This window comes from Jaculus jaculus, chromosome 7, assembly GCF_020740685.1.
Source record: "Jaculus jaculus isolate mJacJac1 chromosome 7, mJacJac1.mat.Y.cur, whole genome shotgun sequence".
In the NCBI taxonomy this organism is placed as follows: Eukaryota; Metazoa; Chordata; class Mammalia; order Rodentia; family Dipodidae; genus Jaculus; species Jaculus jaculus.
Window position 1 is genome coordinate 128,641,609 of NC_059108.1, and position 17,738 is coordinate 128,659,346.

Genomic DNA, 17,738 nt, shown 5'->3' on the forward strand with positions numbered 1-17,738 from the left:
CTGGGCGCAAGCCATACACAGCTGTAGAATGGGGCCTCACGTCTAGTTTGCTTTACCACTGTGTTCTAACAGCGGTGGCCACACTCTACAGGTAAGGCATTACAGGTGAGATGGGAGCAGAGGAGGTTCAATGCCACTGCCCTGGCATCAGCACCCTTGCGAAGACAGCTTAGGTGCAGCAGTGCTTCCTCTTAACATTGTGGAGAGGGAGGCCGGGCAGTAGTTTTCTGTTGTTATGACAATTGTTGCTATCCCTCATGCCACCACACAGGGAAACAGTCAGCGCTGTGGGTCACACTGGAGCTGTCAGAGTTTGAGCAAGGCTTCATGGAGACCGTTGGCCTAGAGAGAATGCATAGGATTTGCTTTTGGGTCAGAAGGGGAGACAATTGTAGGCAAACATTTGGACGGACAGACCTCTATGTTGGGGTAGCGAGAATATGAGTGAGAGAGAGACAGAAAGGGGATAGAGCCTGAGGAGATCCCTTCCCCCTCTCTTTGGCAGCGAAGAGATATGCATCCTGCCTCCCTGTCCTCAGGTTGTCCTTCCTGTCTGAAGCCCATCTGCTCAATCTCCATTCACCTTGGGAGGCCTTGGGTTGCCTGGAAGCTGTGTCATGTCAGAAAGCATCTTCGATCCTCTCTTGCAGCTCTTACTGTTTAAGTTTCCCCATGGGTAAACTGAGGCACCAGTGTCTGGTCTCCATTAGCTTCAGGGCTGCGGAGGGCATGAGGACATGAGCTGGCACGTGGGAGCTCTTGAGCTGAAGGAGGCACATTGGAGGGGACAACGGTCTACACTGACACCTTCATGCTCAGCACCCCCACCACCCCTGTACATTTTCCCCCTGTACAAGCGCCCTGAATACTGTCAGCGTCCTTCACACTGCAGCCCCAGTGCCATGCCTGAAGATGCAGATCACATTATGCCTCTCTTGTTTAAAGCCCTTGCCTGGCTGCCCATGGCAGCAGGGAGAAAGTCACCATCTTTCCAGTGCCCCAGGAGGCACAACACGAACTCCAACTCCTACCCCCCGCTTCTCTGAACTCTCACTTTGCTCCCATCTCCTTCAGTCCACCGCAGCCGTTCTGGGCTCTCTGCTGTTTCCCCAGCTCGTCAAATATGCTGTAACCACAGGATCTTTGCACTTGATGCGCCCTCTGCCTGTCTCCTCCCAGGCTTGCTCTCAGTGCTCTCCCATCTTGAAGTCCTTGTCAAACGCCACTGCAGCAACACCAGTCTTTAACCATCCCATTGAAAAATCTCGTTTTCTTTTTTGGCTAGAAAGCTCTACCAAGGCAAGAACGTTGTCTTTTCAGTTCAGTTCAGTTCAGGGCTGTCTTTCCCAGGCCTAACACAGAGACTAACACTGCGCAGGGGATGACTACGAGTTGTTAAATAAATACACAGCTCTGTCACCTGCCCTGGCTCCCAAGGCTACAAGGGACAAGACAGGAAGCCCTCAGAGGGGGCGAGGGAGCCTCTGGCAGGTGCTGGCGATGGATGAGTCTGTGCCAAGGCCTGGCCGGATGGGGGTAGTGGGGGCGTCAGCTAAGGCTGGGCGGCTGGAAAACCTAACCAGGGGGGCCCAAGCCCGGCACAGGCGAGCTGAGATGGCACCGGCGAGCTGAGGCAGGCCTGCTCCTGACGCCCCCTCCATACCAGGCCCTGCAGTCCTGCCAGGCCCCTGTCCTCGCTTGACCCTCCACCACCCTGTCAGCTGGACACGCCGGGGGAGCTCCGTGGGGGGGGGGGTGGCCGGCCTCCCCGCCCAACGCCCCCGCACTCCTGGTGCCCAGGCCCGGGTCTCGGTCCCCGGCCCCGGCCCCGGCCCCGGCCCCGCTGCGGCTCCGGCCCTGGCCGGCAGGGGCCGCTCCTCGCGGCGCCCGGGGCCCCGCCGCCCGCCCGCCCGCTCCGCTCCGCTCCCCGCCCCTTCCCCCCGGCCGGCGCTCCCGTTACGCCGCGGAGCCGGGAGCCCGAGCCCGAGCCCGCGGCGGCAGCGGGAGGCGGCGCCGGGGCCCGGCGGCGGCGGCGGCGGTGACGGTGGCGGGGCCTACGGGGCCTGCGGGGCGCGCGCGCCGGGCCGGCCAGGGCCGCCATGGCGACCAGGAAGGCGGGTTCGCGGCTGGAGACGGAGATCGAGCGCTGCCGCTCCGAGTGCCAATGGGAGCGGATCCCCGAGCTCGTCAAGCAGCTGTCGGCCAAGCTCATCGCCAACGGTACGGACCGCGCGGCCTCCGCCGAGCCGGGGACGGGGCGTGTGTGTGTGTGTGGGGGGGCTCTCTCCTTCCCCTCTCGGTCCCCGCCGCCGCCGCCGCCACCCACCCCGGCCCGAGGCGCGGGCGAGGGGCGCGGCCGGGCCGCGAGGCGCAGGCCCCGGGCTGGGTGCGTGCGCGCGCGGGGCCAGGCCCCTGTGGACCCCCGGGGCGCTCGGGATCACGCGGCCAGGGGCCTCGGGGACGGGCGCGGTGGAGGTGGTGGAGCCCCGGAGTGCAGGCGGGCACAGTCCCCGGGTGCCACCCACTCTCTCCCCCACTACCCCCCGACACAGTCACTGCCGGTCCCCGACCCCAGGCGGGGGCCAGAAGCCGGCCTTGGGTGTCCACGAAGTTGTGTGTGTGTGTGTGTGTGCGCGCGCGTGTGTGCGTGCGGGAGGGTGGGAGCGTGATGGGAGCGAATGGGAGGCCACCAGACAGCGTGTTGTGTGGGGTGCCCGGGGGTCTTGAGGACCGAGGGGTGTTGCAAACATATGGTTCCTGCTGGAAGGCCTCCCGTGGAAGGTCATCACGTTTGGGCTGTGGGTGGGTGGGTGGGTGGGGGGTTGGAGGTGGCAGGGTTGGCGGATTTGGAGCTCACGTAGTGGGATGGTCAAGGTGCTGAGGTCAAGTCTGGGGGTGGGGGCGAGAGTGAGGGAAACAGAGTCAGGAGGGAGAATGCTTGTGCAGAGAGGTGGGGAGGTGATTGAAGAACGCTGGGAGATTTGCAGCTGGCTGGGCGAGGGGCTCTGGGTGTCTCAGGGAATCTGAGCAGAAGCAGCCTGTTGGCTAGACTTGGCCCACGACCCCCTTCCCCCCCTTGGTTGACTGAATTGGTTCTTCCAACCCATCAAATCAAAATTGCAGCCAAAGTCCCATTCCAGATCTCAGCTCCACGTGGCCTTATTTATTTTGGAAACAAGTATGGCTAATATTTGCTTTTTTAACAGTACCCGGCCAAACCGCAGGCAGGCACTTAGAAGACTGGTAAGAGGGCAGAGATTTTTGCCCTGGTTCACCTCTGACTTCCCAAGGCTGGTTGAATAGATGTGGGCTGGACAAATGAATGGAAAAAATGAATGGCTGTGAGTGATATGGCTCATTCAAGAAGGGACTTAGGCGCTGCTTTCAACTCACCTCAAACTACCAAGAAAGTTTCTTATCTTCTGTGAGAGTGGTGTCACAAAAGACCCCTAGCAACTCGAAATAGAAACTTTGTTTTTTCTCCTGTGCTTTAAATTTGGAGACAGGGTCTCACCACACAGGCCCCAAACTCATGATGCAGCCCAAGCTGGCCTCTGAGCGTCTGACCTGCTACCTTGCCTTCCAAATGTTGGCACAATAGGTATGGGTCACCATGCCCACAGGGCAAGATCTTGGTTTTGCACGCTCTCAACTGTAGTACCTTGCTTTGGGCAGGTGTTGTCTGGGTGAACTTTGGGTCCATAACTTGCCAGAGGCGTGGAGGAAGCACAGACCCTTCCTGGACTCAGCTTGGCTGGCTTGTCTTGTTAAGTCAGCATTTGAAGGAAAGATGGTAAATCCCCAGGGCTCCAGAGGCAGCCTGACTTTGCCCTCTGTACAAGGTCCACAGGCCTGGCCTCCTTCCTCTGTCTTCTCTCCTTGCAGCATTTTTTCTTTTCTTATTCAAGTTGAGACAGTCCTGTGTTACCTTGTCACCTCTCGGTTGTGCGGTATAATGACTCTTCTGTGCAGGTTGATGTTGGGGTTCAGTGTGTTTGTGAGTCTGCTGATCATCATTCCTCCCAAACACTCCTGCCTTTCTGCTCTCTTCACGTGTTCATCTAGCATAAGGCGTGGCCACTTGCATCAGGCTCTGGCCAAGCATTGCCCTCCTGTACCCAGGAAGACACTAATAGGCAAATGTGGAAATAAATTATAGTGAGAAGTCAATTAAGTTATTATGGAAGGAGAGGGAGGGTGCAGGGCTGGAGAGATGGCTTAGCGGTTAAGGTGTTTGCCTGCAAAGCCTAAGGACCCAGGTTTGATTCCCCAGGACCTACGTAAAGCCAAATGCACAAGGTGGCGCATGCATCTGGAGTTTGTTTGCAGTGGCTGGAGGCCCTGGCTAGCCCATGCTATCTGCCCCCCCCCCAATCTTTCTTTCTTCAATAAATAAATAGTTAAATAAAATAATTTTTAAATTTTTATTTATTTGAAAGAAAGGGAGGGAGAGACAGATACAAAGAGAGAGAAAGAAATGGGTGTGCCAGGGCCTCCAACCACTGCAAACAAACTCTAGACTTATGTGCTACCTTGTGCATTTGGCTTGTGTAGGTCTTGGGGAATCCAACCTAGGGCCTTTGGCTTTGCAGGCAAGCACCTTAACTGCTAAGCTATCTCACGAGGTCAAATAAAATATTTTCAATAGAGAAAAAAAGAGAGAAGGGATTCAAGCTGCTGTATGAGGGAAAGTGTGGGTAGGTTTTTGGTGGCTTATCTGTAGCAAGGCGTGGCTGTCTTCACAGGGCCTGGTTCTGGTGTCCTCAGCGGAGTAGGGCTCAGGGAGGCAGGTGAGCAGAGTGCTGTGGGCCACAGGTCTGTGAGCAAGTTCAGTTTTGGGAAACTGAGGGCGGTTAGAGTTTTTCCTAGAGACTCACATGGTACGTAGCAGCCATTGATGGGGACAGGTGACCTAGACTTGAAAAGGTCAGAGAGACAACTTAGGCAGATAAAAATAAAGCAAAGGAAAAGATGAAACAACCCCAGAATTACTGTGTCTCTTCAGGGCTTAGGGAAACGTTTGAAGGTGCCTTCTTCCCTGGCTGGTGGGGGCTTCCTTGGACTGCTAGAGGGGCCTCCTACTTTTCATCCCTTCAGGTGCACTGGCACAATTTTGGGTATATTCAGCAAGCTAACTTAAAGCCTTTTCTGCTTAAAAGCAGGAAAACACGTTAATGCCATGTTTGCCGATTGCCACCGCCTCTTGGACGTGATCATAGGCAGACAAGAGCTTGAAGATCTTGAAGCCAGCCAGGCTTGGGCATTTCCTGCTCTTGATACTTGGTCACAGAGCCTCCTTTAGGATGGGGATTAAAAAAAATGTACACTGTAAAGATTATGACGATTAAAAGAGGGCTGAGGATGTGGCTTAGGTGATAGAATGCTTGCCTTAGCAAACACGAAGACTTGGACTCAATTCCCAGCTCTTGGGGAGGTGGAGCTAAGAGGATCAGAAGTTCAAGGTCATCCTTGGCTACATAACAAGTTTTTGGTCAGCTTGAGCTACATGAGACCCTATTGGGATATGACATGGCCATTTCACTCATAAACTCACAGCAACTGTGGTTTCCTGCACAAAACTTAGCCAGTCAACATCCATTGTGGGTGGAGACAGGGCTCATAAGACCCCACTCCGAAAGTATCTGTTGGCAGTTAATGGTCGTGGGGGCAGGGAGGGAGTCATGTTCTTGAGTGACATAGCCACTGGTAGGTTTTACCTACTCCAGGAAGCAGTCCTTCACTCCTGCTCATGCAAGCAACCCTAACGTAAGCCAGTGGGTCACCAAGGAAAAAGAAAAGGCAGACATGAAAATAGAAAGGGGCCTAGTTGGGAAGAAGGGGTTTTAGTAAGAGTGGGAGGGGAATAAGAGAGAGTAGTAGAGGGTAATTTTAGGTAATTACGCTCAAACTGCATTATGTACATATATGAAATTGTCAAAAAAATTTGACCCTGGTGGTACATGCCTTTAATCCCAGCACACAGGAGGCCGAGATAGGATTACTGTCAGTTCCAGGCTTGAGGCCAGCCTAAGACTACATAGTGAATTCCAGGTCAGCCTGGGCTAGACCCTATCTTGAAAAAACCAAAAATTAAAAAAAAAAAATGTATCTATATATAAAACCTTAAAAAAAGAAGAAAAGATTGAAGGAGCTGATGTCTTTCAAGGCTAGCCATGGAGCTTGACACTTAGTAGCAGGCCATTCATTCATTCATTGATTCCATTCATTCATTCATTCAAATGTTAAGTATCTGCTGTGTGCTGGTCACTGTTAGACCCTGGTAATATACCAGTGAATTGAGGCAGAACTGACTACCTTCTAGTGTGTTGAGGAGACAGATAATAACATGGACAGGATGTCCAACAGGGCACAGTGCTGTCAGAAGAAGGAGGTGGGGTGGGGATCACAGGGTCTACTGGCTTAAATAGTAAACTTGGGTGGCTAGGGAAGCCCCATAGAGGTGAGACCAGAGGAACTAGAAAAGCAGGTTCTAGGAGGGGGCTTCCCTGGGCAGAAGCCAGGGGTAGGAGGCAGATCACATAAGACATGTGAACCATGGCCCCGGGTGAGGTGGGAGTCAGGGAGGCCTGGAAGCAGAGCAGCCATTGGTGTTTGTTGTTGTTGTTTGTTTGGAGATTTCTTTTAATAGTTTATCTCTTATTCCTGTGTATTGAGTGTATACAGAAATGTCCAATTTATCTTTTTTTTCCTTTTTTTTTTTGTTAAAGTTTTCTATTTATTTATTTGATAGAAAAAGGGAGAGGGAGAGAGAGAATGGGCGCTCCAGGGCTTGCAAGCCATTGTGAATGAACTCCAGACTCACATGTTACCTTTTGCATTTGGCTAATGTGGGTCCTGGAGAATTGAACCAGGGTCCTTTGTCTTTGCAGGTAAATGCTTTAACTGCTAAGCCTTTTTTTTTTTTTTTTTTTTTTTTTTGTCGAGGTAGGGTTTCACTTATTCCAGGCTGATCTGAAATTCACTATGTAGTCTCAGGGTGGCCTGAAACTCATGGCAATCCTACCTCTGCCTCCCAAGTGCTGGGATTAAAGGTGTGCGCCTCCATGCCCGTGTGGCTTCTGTTTTTGAGTTTTTTAGGTAAGGTCTCACTCAAGCCCAGGCTGACCTGGAATTCACTATGGAGCCTCAGGGTGGCCTCAAACTCTTGGTGATCCTCCTACCTCTGCCTCCCAAGTGCTGGGATTAAAGACATATGCCACCACGCCTGTTTTTTTTTTTTTTTTTTAATTTCATTTTACTTTTATTTATTTATTTGAAAGCGACAGCCAGAGAGAGAAAGAGGCAGATAGAGAGAGAGAATGGGCATGCCAGGGCCTCCAGCCACTGCAAATGAACTCCAGATGCATGCGCCCCCTTGTGCATCTGGCTAATGTGGGTCCTGGGGAATTGAGCCTCGAACTGGGTTCTTTTAGGCTTCACAGGCAAGCGCTTAACCGCTAAGCCATCTCTCCAGCCCACGCCTGTTTTTTTTGTTGTTGTTCTTGTTTGTTTGTTTTCAAGGTAGGGTCTCACTGTAGGCCTGGCTGATCTGGAACTCACTTTGTAGCCCCAAGCTTGCCTTGAAGTGATCTTCCTACCTCCGCCTCCCAAGTGCTGGGATTAAAGGCGTACACGGCCACACCTGGCTTGGTTCTGGATGTTTCTACTCAGCAGGGAAGGACACAGCAGCAGCTCCCCAACTCAACCCGGGCACGTGGAGAGTGGTTGTTTGCCTGGCTAAACAGCTTAGACATGTTGCCAAGAGGTAGACAAGTTGGTAATAAAACCCAGAAATTTGTTTTCTGCCCCATACCCCACAGTGGTTCTCCTTCATTCACTCTGTTCAAAACTCGGGGTGTGATGGCTGGCTCTGTGTCAGGCCCTGGGAAGTCCCAGCACGAGGCTGGTCCTGTCTGTGGAGGGAGTGGGAGAAAGTTCCACAAAAAGTCATGGCTTTGGCTACCTGAAGTGCGGGCATCCCCCAGAACTTGAGAACTGGGGACTCAGCTCACCCTGCACCTGGCAAGGGAAAAGTAAGGGGGATGGTCTTTGGGTTCAAGGAAGCCTGAGGCGCCCTAGCTGTTTGTAGCCCTGGGCAAGGCAGGCAAAGTCCCGCCTACTAAGCTGGCTGGGGAGCAGCAGAGTGGGAGACCTAGAAATGTGCGCCTGAGCTGTGACAGCGGGGCTGGGTCCTTCACGGACAGGCCTTGTGATGTCCTTCTTCGTCATCTCCTTAGGCAGCTCTGCCCCGCAGCTCAGCCAGAGCAGTGATCCCCATGTGGTAATTTCTCCTCCAAGAGAGCATTGCCCCTCTGGTTTGGTGAGATTTCAAAGATGTATTAGTTACTTCTTGGTGATGGGTCGGTAGGGAAATGGTGCTGCTTCTGGGCCATGAAGTGGGAATGAAGTTCTTGCCTCCACGCATGGCTGTATCTCCTGCGACTTGAGGAGGGGCATGGATGGAATCGCTGCTTCCCTTTCTGGAAGCGGGATGGGCTTCTGGGCACCTCTTCTACCTAGTCCCCTAAAGTCTCTGGAGTCTTCCCAAAGAGGAGCAGCCATTGGTGGCTTAGTTCATCTAGGAGTCTCTACTGTGAGCCGTTGTTTAGGAGTGGCTTCCTGGGACATTCCTGGGGCCGAACAGGCCCCTGGGAGTCAGACTGTCCCAGCAGTTAGAGAAGGGCTCCAAGGAGACCGCTTGTGACCCTTCCTCTTTCCACCTGGCCAATGTCTTGCCGTCCTGCACTCTCCTGATGTCCCCTGAAGGACATGCTTTGTAGCACAGCCTGTCCTTAGTTTTGGATCAATAGCATTTACCTAGACTTGGGGCTTGTGGTGGGCGGTGAGGGCAGAAGGACCTTGACTCCTTGTGATTGACACAGTGGGGCTGGTCCTGTCCTGCTCTTTTGGCTGTATGCTTGGAGGAGTTTTGGGGCTTCTGGTTGGAGGGAGGAGGATTCCTGACTTTTATCTGCTTGGTTCAGCCAACCTTCCCAGCTTGCTGTCCTGTCACCGAGGCACACTGCCCTTTCCTCACATCCCATGACTAGTTTGGATTCCTGGACCCCTGGCTTGTCTTTCCACCGTCTAGCACTGTTTAGCTCTGGAATCTTCACTGCTAGACAAAGCCTCCCTAGCTTTCAAGGTCTGGTTCAAGTTCCTCCCAGCTATTCTTCCTTCCCGGAAAAGGCTGCTTGCTCCAGAGGAGACAACCAGGCAAGACCTTGGAGAGCATGTTAGGTAGCAGTTCTCGAGCTGCTGTCCAGGGCTCCGCGGAGTGGGGGTGGTGGGGCTGACGGCGCTCACTGAAGGTTTCCTTGCAAGGAAGGGCTAATATGCTTATACAGAACAAACGGGTTCAGTCCACCCTCTAGTAGGCAGAAAGCATGCCTGAAGAAGACAGTACTTTCCTTAAAGCCCCCAGGCAGCCACTGGGAGCTGAGTGGCTCTGGGCAGGGGTTCTAGAGTTCAACTGCTTGAGTTGCAAGGTGGTTCCACTGTGTGCTAAGGGGCCGACTTCACCACAGAGAATCCCAGTTTGTAAAGTGTCGACACAACCAGTCCTTCTCATGAACCTCTGAAGGTCGGATGTGTTTCTAGAAGCAGAATTCAGAATGTGGCACATACCATGCCCCTGTTGTGTGGGGCAACCCTTCTTTCCTGCACCATGTGCCAACAGTTATTGCGAAAGGTCTTGCCACCCAGTAAAGAGTACCAGCAAAAACCAACTCTGATTTCAGAAATGATTGATCGTATAGTGTGAACCTATAGTGGTTCTAGACTGGTCAGGTGATTTATGGACAGCCCACTCTTCCCGATCCTGCCATCCTGCAGGGTCAGCGGAAGTAGTCCTGGGCACTAGCCGCTGTCTGCTGCTGGTGATGGGCGCGCCCTCTCTCATTACCGCCGCAGGGCTTGGAGCCTCTTCCATCACTTCTCTTGGCCTGGGAGGGTTAAGGACCACCATTCTCATTTCATGGCCCCAAGGCATGGAGTTGGGTTCCCGGCATGTCCTTGGTGTGCTGTGTTGGAGCAGGCTCAGGAAGCAAGGCTCAGTCTCCTGCTGTGGCAGGGAAGGATTCTCCACATCCTCCCATTGGCCTCCTTTCTGATGAGGCCCCCTCCATGTTCTGCTGTCCTCTCTCAGTGCACTGTGCTCTTCTCTGTGGATGCTGTGATTGGTTGACCTGAGGTTTTGCTAGCCAATCAATGAATGCTTGGCTGTGACTGGTAAAGCAGGAGCAGTTCTAGCCTTGAGACATTAGGGTGTATTTTCTTGGTGGCAGGGCCCCTGGGAAAGATTTCCTCTTGCTGGAGAGCACCAGGTACATGCTTAAAAGGAAGAAATGGCTCTTTTCTTGCCCTTGAAATTGCTGCTCATGCCTTTGAGGCCTGGAGCTACTGCTGTCTTGTGGCCATCTGGGCACCTGGCTGAAGCATGGGGCTGGCAGCATAGAAGGGCAAGAATGTGGCTGCCAAGTTGCCGACGCCTCGCTGGAGCAGCCCTGGGCTGCTGCCTGTGAGATAGCTGGATGTTTGGTACGACTTGGTGCTCTGGGTCCCTTTCCCCTGGCCCATCTCCCTACTGCCCCAGAGCTGCCCTGCAAACTTGGCCGTGGGCACTTGGGAATGGCCTTTGCTCCTGATTCTCAGCGGCCTCATGTGGCCAGAGTCCTGCCTTCCCCTCCTCCCCTGTGACCTCATGCTTGGCACATGGTGGAGTGTTGCAGGCTTTTGGTTTGTGCAAGCGCCTGTGTTTCCCTCTGAGAAACCTAGGAAGAGGGAGGAGGTTTGCCTGGGCCTTTCACAACCATCCTCGCACCACCAAGACAAGGTTGTTGGGCTGATAGGAAGGTAGTGTCATGTAAAATGTGAAGGGCAGCTGCCACAAGCCACTAGAAGGCCCTGCCACCCTCAGGGCTTCTCTGACCCTTCTTATCAAGTGTGGTAGGGGGAGAGGTTCCAGAGCTACACTGAACAGAGCTTTTGGGTTCCTTCAGAGGCCTGCAACCTGCAATCAGGATTCTCTGGTGTTTGCCCTCCAAGTGAGCTTGAATGCATTCCTAGATCATCTGCAACCAGTTTCTCCAGCTTCTGGGCTATTAAAGCAGCAGGGAAGTAGAGTGGACAACATTTCTTGGGTTTCTCCTGGATGTCACATTCTGGATGCTAACTTCTCCATGCATCTCAGGTGGTTATCACAGCACAATGAGATTAGGGTTATATGTCTCATTCAGGAGTCGAGTGGACTAAGGCCCAGAAATGTCAACTTAGCTCTATAGCTATAGTGCTAATGTTTCTACCCTGGTTGAACAAGAATCAGTGAGACAGCTTGTCAGAAGCAGGTTGGCAAGCCCTACTCCCAGAGACCCCAAGGTCATGCCAAGGGTTCTGGCACACCAGGGCCTCTTGCCAATGCAAATGATCTCCAGACTCATGTATCATTTTGTGCATCTGGCTTTACATGGGTACTGGGGAATTGAGCTCAGGCCAGCCAGGATTTGCAAGCAAGTGCCTTAAACCACTGAGTCATTCCCCCTAGTTTCCCTTGACCTGTTTTGAGTAACATTGAAGTAAAGGGCTCTGGACACTACATTTTCAGATATGTCCAGAAGTGGTTCTCTCAGCCATGTTTTTGTTTTGTTTTGTTTTTTCAAGGTAGGGTCTCACTCTAGCCCAGGCTGACCTGGAATTCACTATGGAGTCTCAGGGTGTCTCCAACTCACTGTGATCCTCCTACCTCTGCCTCCCGAGTGCTGGGATTAAAGGCTTGCGTTACTACGCCTGGCACTTTTTTTTTTTTTTTTTCTAGGTAGGGTTTCACTTTAGCTTAAGTTGATCTGGAATTCAGTAGTCTCAGGGTGGCTTCGAACTCATGGTGATTCTCTTATTTTTGTGCTGGGATTAAAGGTGTGTGCCACCACACCTGGCTTCTCTTGGACATTTTTAAGCAGACCCTCAGTGGTTTGAGCAGGCTGCTGTGGAGCTCCTCCTCTGAATCACAGGTGTCAGAGGGACCTCAAGAAATGGAGTAACTAGATCAGAGCCCGGAAAAACTACAGTTTGGGTTACTCTCACAGCCTCACCTGTGGGCTAGTAGCAATTCTGATGCCCAGGCAAGCCCAAGTTTCTGCTTTGTTGTTAATGAGCTTGGGGTCAGAAGTTACGTGGTGTCCCACTCTGTGTTGCAGGGAGCCCCAGACCTGACCCAGTGGCGAGACAGAACGTGACTGACTCTCCAGTCTGAGGAGAACAATGACAATGTCACAAGCAACACAGCCTGCGATTGGGTTGCTGGAGGGCTGAGGCCAGGATGGGCCCGAGTAGCGGTGGGGAAGGCCTAGCAGAGTGCAGAAGGCAGCTCTGGGGCAGGACAGTGGAGACAGAGTGTCCAGCTCGTCCTGTGTGCCCTGAAGCTTTGCTGGTTTTAGCCCTGGAGCCCCTCAGCCTTGTAAAGTGGACAGCCGATCTGGAGACATCTCCTTGCAGGTGGATTAGGTGCTTATGCAGGGGGAAGGAGCCTGGCGTAGGAAAGCAGTGGGCACTGCCCTGCTAGGTCTGGACTGAGAGCCCTGTCCGGCCTTGGGAGGGAGAGTCCTTGGTGCTCTGCGCCCCACTCTTCCCACATCTGTTGTTTTGAGGAGTTGAGGACACAATGCTGTTTGGGGCTCTGACAGAGTCTGGAAGGAAGGAGTCCGTGGCGGGGACTGAGGAGCATTGCGTGGGGAAGGAAGGTAATGGGGTCAGGATGCCTGGTTCTTCACAGGGGCGTCAAGGGGACAGAAAGGAGGATGACAATAATGGCAGTGATATCCAGTGTGAGCAGGGGCTTTTTGTGGCCCCAAATTGTGATGCAGGCCCTGCTGAGGACAAACGGTGTTAGCTGGGTCACGAAACTAGCAATGCAGGACTAGGGTTTCAACTGGTGGCCCAGTGCCTTCCACCTCATTTGTTCCTCTGCGCTTTGGTAAGCCCTATATAGGATGTGGGGGAGCTATATATGCAATGGGGACACAGATGAATGTGACCACTAGACTGTCATCCCCACAAAGGCCAGTCCTTTCTGCTAGTTTTATTCACGGTTGCATCCCAAGCACCAGTAACAATGTCAGATACACATGGGTCCACTGATTTTTTATTTTTATTTTTGGTTTTTAGAGGTAGGGTCTCACTGTAGCCCAGGCTGACCTGGATTTCACTATGTAGTCTCAGTGTGGCCTCGAACTCACAGCGATCCTCCTACCTCTGCCTCCCGAGTGCTGGGACTAAAAGTGTGTGCCACCCCACCTGTTGTTTTGATTGTTTTAAATTAAAAAAAATTTTTTTTTTGAGGGTTGGGTCTCACTCTATCACAGGCTGACCTGGAATTCACTATGTAGTCTTAGGGTGGCCTCAAACTCAACAGTGATCCTCCTACCTCTGCCTCCCGAGTGCTGGGCCTTCCTACACATTTTTTACAACTAATAAGTTAACAAGCAAGTTACTCTTGAGGAGTTTAGTTGGAATCATTTACCCCTCAACTACTGCCTACTTTCTTTGATCTAGCCACAGCTCTGAGATGACCTCTGAGACCCACTCTGGAGGCCTGGAGGAAGGAGTGTCACTTGTGACCTGGTCTCACAAGTCCTTTGGAGGGACAGCATGGCTTTGCTTGTCTGGGGCTCCGAGTAGATCCTGGATCATGATAGCATGGACTGGACACCTGTGACCACTCCTGCAGCTCTAGTGAACCGCTGGTTGGACACCTGCTGAGCAGCCTTTCCAGGACACCCGGTGCCCTCTGCTGTCCCGAGGGTGTCCAGGCTGCTCACCCTGCGCTAGCCTGCCTCCCTGCAGCACTGCCCTCTGTGGCCTTTGCAAGTTTAAAGCCTAAAGAGAAGAAGCGCTTCCTCTCAAACTCCCAGCCCCTGCAGTGCCCAGTTAAGGAAGTCCTGCTGGACATACCAGGCCCAGAACTTTCCCTCCCTGGTCCACCAGGCCAGGGGATTTGACTCTTCACTGAGTTCTGGAGTCAGAGGCCCAGGAAATAGGGGCTCTGAGACCCTTTGCAGTGGGCTCGCTTCCTGTGCAGTCCCCCTCCCTGCCTGTGCTCACTGTCCTCCGGCCTGGGCCCAGTCTCCATCCAGCCTGAAGTCAGAGCCCTGAAGAGTGCTCCCCAGGCCCAGCTCCTCTATGCAGTGCCTTCCCTCTTCTGATTGCCCAGCCATGGACTGATCCCCGCCCCCATTCCCTTGTGGCCATGCTCGTGGGGGGCAAGTCTTGTAATGGGGGAATTGGGGTCCTGAGGTGCTTTCTGGAACCCCAAGTCCTGAGTTCATATCTGTAAACTAGCCAAGGAATTGGCAATTCCAGATTCAAGAGAACGATTTTTAAAATACCACATTAAAAAAATTTATTTTTTCTTATTTATTTGAGACGACAGAGAGAAAGGCAGATAGAGGGAGAGAAAGAGAGAGAATGGGCGTGCCAGGGCCTCCAGCTGCTGCAAACAAACTCCAGACGTGTGCGCCCCCTTGTGCATCTGGCTAACGAGGGTCCTGGAGAATCAAGCCTGGAACCGGGGTCCTTAGGCTTCACAGGCAAGCGCTTAACCCCTAAGCCATCTCTCCAGCCTAAATATCACATTTTATTCAGATCTTACAAAGGAGTGGGGAAGGGAGAATACTGAGAAGTAAGAGAAGATAAAGTGAGGAGAGAAGTACACCATGTGGAGCCCAAAAGCCCATGTAGGCCCAAGTAACCAAACATGGATCCTGGGGGGGGGGGAGGAATAAGAAGGTATTTAAAAAATGTGCGCTTCCAAGAAGGTTCGAAAGTGAAGACAGTAATAAAAGGAAAACAGTGTCTCTTCCCACCCCAACAGGGCTGCAGGATGCCCACTTGAGAGAGATCTAATTGGATGAGATGGGTAACTACTAAATCCCAAGACTGGTGCAGGCGGGGCAAGCAGAGGTAGGCGTGGTGAGGGTGTGACGTCCTAAGATCCCGCCCTGGTCCTGCTTAGCCTACTCTGCTCCCCTCCCCCAACAGCCTGACCTGGAGTTTTGACTCCTAGGACACTGCTGTCAACTCTGATGGGTGTGCCTAACTTGTCTGTGGAGCTGACTTCCTGAGAGGGCCATTTCGAAGTCTCTGGGCTGCCTGATAACATCGCCTGTCCTGTGGTCACTTCCTGCCTTCCTCGCTCTGAGGACAGGCCAGATCAAGTCCAGGCTGCTGACTCGCAGTTGGCCTTCTCTTTCTTTAGGTTAGGTTTCCCTAGGGTGAAATGGGGTGTTAGGGGTTCAAGAAAGTCCTTGAACCCCAAACCCTGGGTTCGTGTTTTCATTTAACCAAAGAATTGTGCAAACCAAACAGAGAAGGATAATTATCAAATTATTATATTTATTGAGGGAAGTACAGAACCAAGGGAAGGAAAATGAATATATCACATGGTCTGAGAGCCCACGTGGTAGGTCTAGAAAAACCGTAAAAAGAGAGGAAAGAAAAGAAAGTACAAAGAACTGCTGGGCGTGGTGGCACATGTCTTTAATCCCAGCACTGGGGAGGCAGAGGTAGGAGGATCACTATGAGTTCCAGGCCACCCTGAGACTACATATAGTGAATTCCAGGTCAGCCTGAGCTAGAGTGAGACCCTACGTTGGAGAAAACAAAAAAACAAAAAAACCAGAAAGTACAAAGAACTGCTATGTGGAGGGCAGGAGGGGGTAGAGAGCCCATGTGGGAAGTAGGAGGCGGGGTTCTCCCCTTCTCTGCCCAGCTGGGCCAAGACAAGGGGAAACGCACTGGAACCTGGAGGTTCACGAACGGTCAGGCAGCGCAGAGGGAGGCTCATACCCCACGCGCATCTATTTCTGTCCATGGTGGTGGTTTTCACCTTCTGACTCAGGTGAGCCAGAGAGACAGCTGGTTGGTCTGAGCTAGAGGCTGGCTCAGGAAGAGGCCAGCCATGATGTCAGGTTCTGGGGTCTAAGCTTGACCAATCACAGTGTCAGGATTAGATCTGAATTCTAGAAAATGGCCTCCCTCCCAGGGAGGGGCCCAGGTATGGGAAAACACACCTAGGGAACCAGGCAAGAGAAAAGATCATTCTTTGATTTCTAGCAAGTCCAGATTTCCTGGGCAGACCTTTCTGCCATTTTGCTTTCAGGGCCCAGTCACCCAAACTTGTACTTGACTCCCTCCCTCTTATTGGGACATGTGTGCTTATATATACGTGTGTGCAACTGTATGTGTGTATTTGTGTGTAAGAGTGTGTGACAGTACAAGTAGGTGTGGGTATACAAGGGGAATGTGGGTGTGTCAGAGTGTGAGTATATAAACGAGTGGAATGATGGGAATGAACATGCGTGAGTTTGAGTCTATGATGAGTGTGTTGAGAGTGACCATGTACATATGAGTGAAAGAAGGCACGTGAACGTGTGCGTGTGACTGTGTGATCAGCATGTTCTCTCTTTCTGCCAGTGTGGTGGAAACAGTGTCTTCTTTTTTCCTCCTGCTCCTCCCACTTCTGCGCTGTGTGGAAATGGGGAGGAGGTTTTGGCATGAAGTCCAACCTACCAAGATCTCCCAGAAGATCATTTCTGCCAACTTCTTTAGGGCCCCATTATCTTTGAGTTCTGCAATTTTGCTTTTCAGTCAAGTGTTCCAAATACCCAGGTCCTATGAACTTAGTCGCAGTTTAAACAAGTTTTTTTTTGTTGTTGTTTTGTTTTTTTTTGTTTTTTGAGGTAGGGTCTTACTCTAGCCCAGGCTGACCTGGAATTCACTATGGAGTCTCAGGGTGGCCTTGAACTCATGGCATTCCTCCTACCTCTGCCTCCCAAGTGCTGGGATTAAAGGTGTGCCCCACCACGCCAGGCTTAAACAAGTTTTAATTGGCATTTTACCTTTCATTTCATTTATTTATTTGAGAGGGAGAGAGAATGAGAATGATTGGGTGTGCCATTTTCTGCTGTAAATGAATTCTAATGCGTGTACCACTTTGTGCATCTGGCCTTATGTGGGTACTGGGGAATTGACCCTAGGCTGTCAGGCTTCACAAGCAAGCACCTTTAACCGCTGAGCCATCTTGCCAGCCCCTGGGTCACAGTTTAAACAAAGACAGCTAGGAACAGGAAGGCCGGCTGGGATTTTAGTCAGCAGCCATGGCTACACTGTGCGAGGGCGTGCTGTGGGGAAGCTGAGCCCCCTGAGCCCGAGGTGCTGGGTGGAGATGTGTCTGTGAAGGGGAGATGTCTTTGTTACTTGATTCACTCCCCCTTGCGCCAGTCACTGGTGAACGTGAGTGACAGTAACAGGATGGGTTGGGGTCTGATGGGGTAAGCTGGCCTTCACCTTGGGGAAGAGGAGCCATAGGAGGTCTCACAGGGGAAGGAGAATGTGATCTGAGTTAGATTTCAAAACAGAGAAGTGACAGCAAACGCAGTGGAGGTGTGCGCCTACCTGGGCTGCCTGGGCCTGCTGCTTGTGAAGCCCTGCTGACCCGCCCGGCTGATCGCTGCGGGCCTGTGCGCGTCACCGTGGGCTCCTGAGTGGACTTTCCGTCACCATCAAGACCCACTCTTCCCTACTTCTTGTGAAGACCACCTGCTCCCTCACAGCTCCTGACCTTGCCTCATATTTGACTGAGGAAGCTCCCCGTTTCCCCACCACTGAAGTTGCAGCTTTTCCCTCCTGCTGTTGCTCTGGGACTTCAACTCCTTCCAAGGCTGACAGCCCCCCTGCCCTGCTCAGGA

The 17,738-nt window shown here is 52.5% G+C and overlaps 1 protein-coding gene across 2 annotated transcripts in view; it reads left to right on the forward strand.

Moving 5' to 3' along the window:
* Window positions 1–2,094: 2,094 nt before the first annotated feature.
* The window catches only part of Ttc7b (tetratricopeptide repeat domain 7B), a 245,655-nt gene continuing 230,011 nt past the window's right edge, over window positions 2,095–17,738 (forward strand). For both annotated transcript variants that reach the window (XM_045155047.1, XM_045155048.1), the window contains exon 1: window positions 2,095–2,220. In XM_045155047.1, coding sequence (XP_045010982.1) covers window positions 2,100–2,220 — 121 coding nt within the window. In that variant the 5' untranslated portion in view covers window positions 2,095–2,099. The remainder of the gene's footprint in view (window positions 2,221–17,738) is intronic.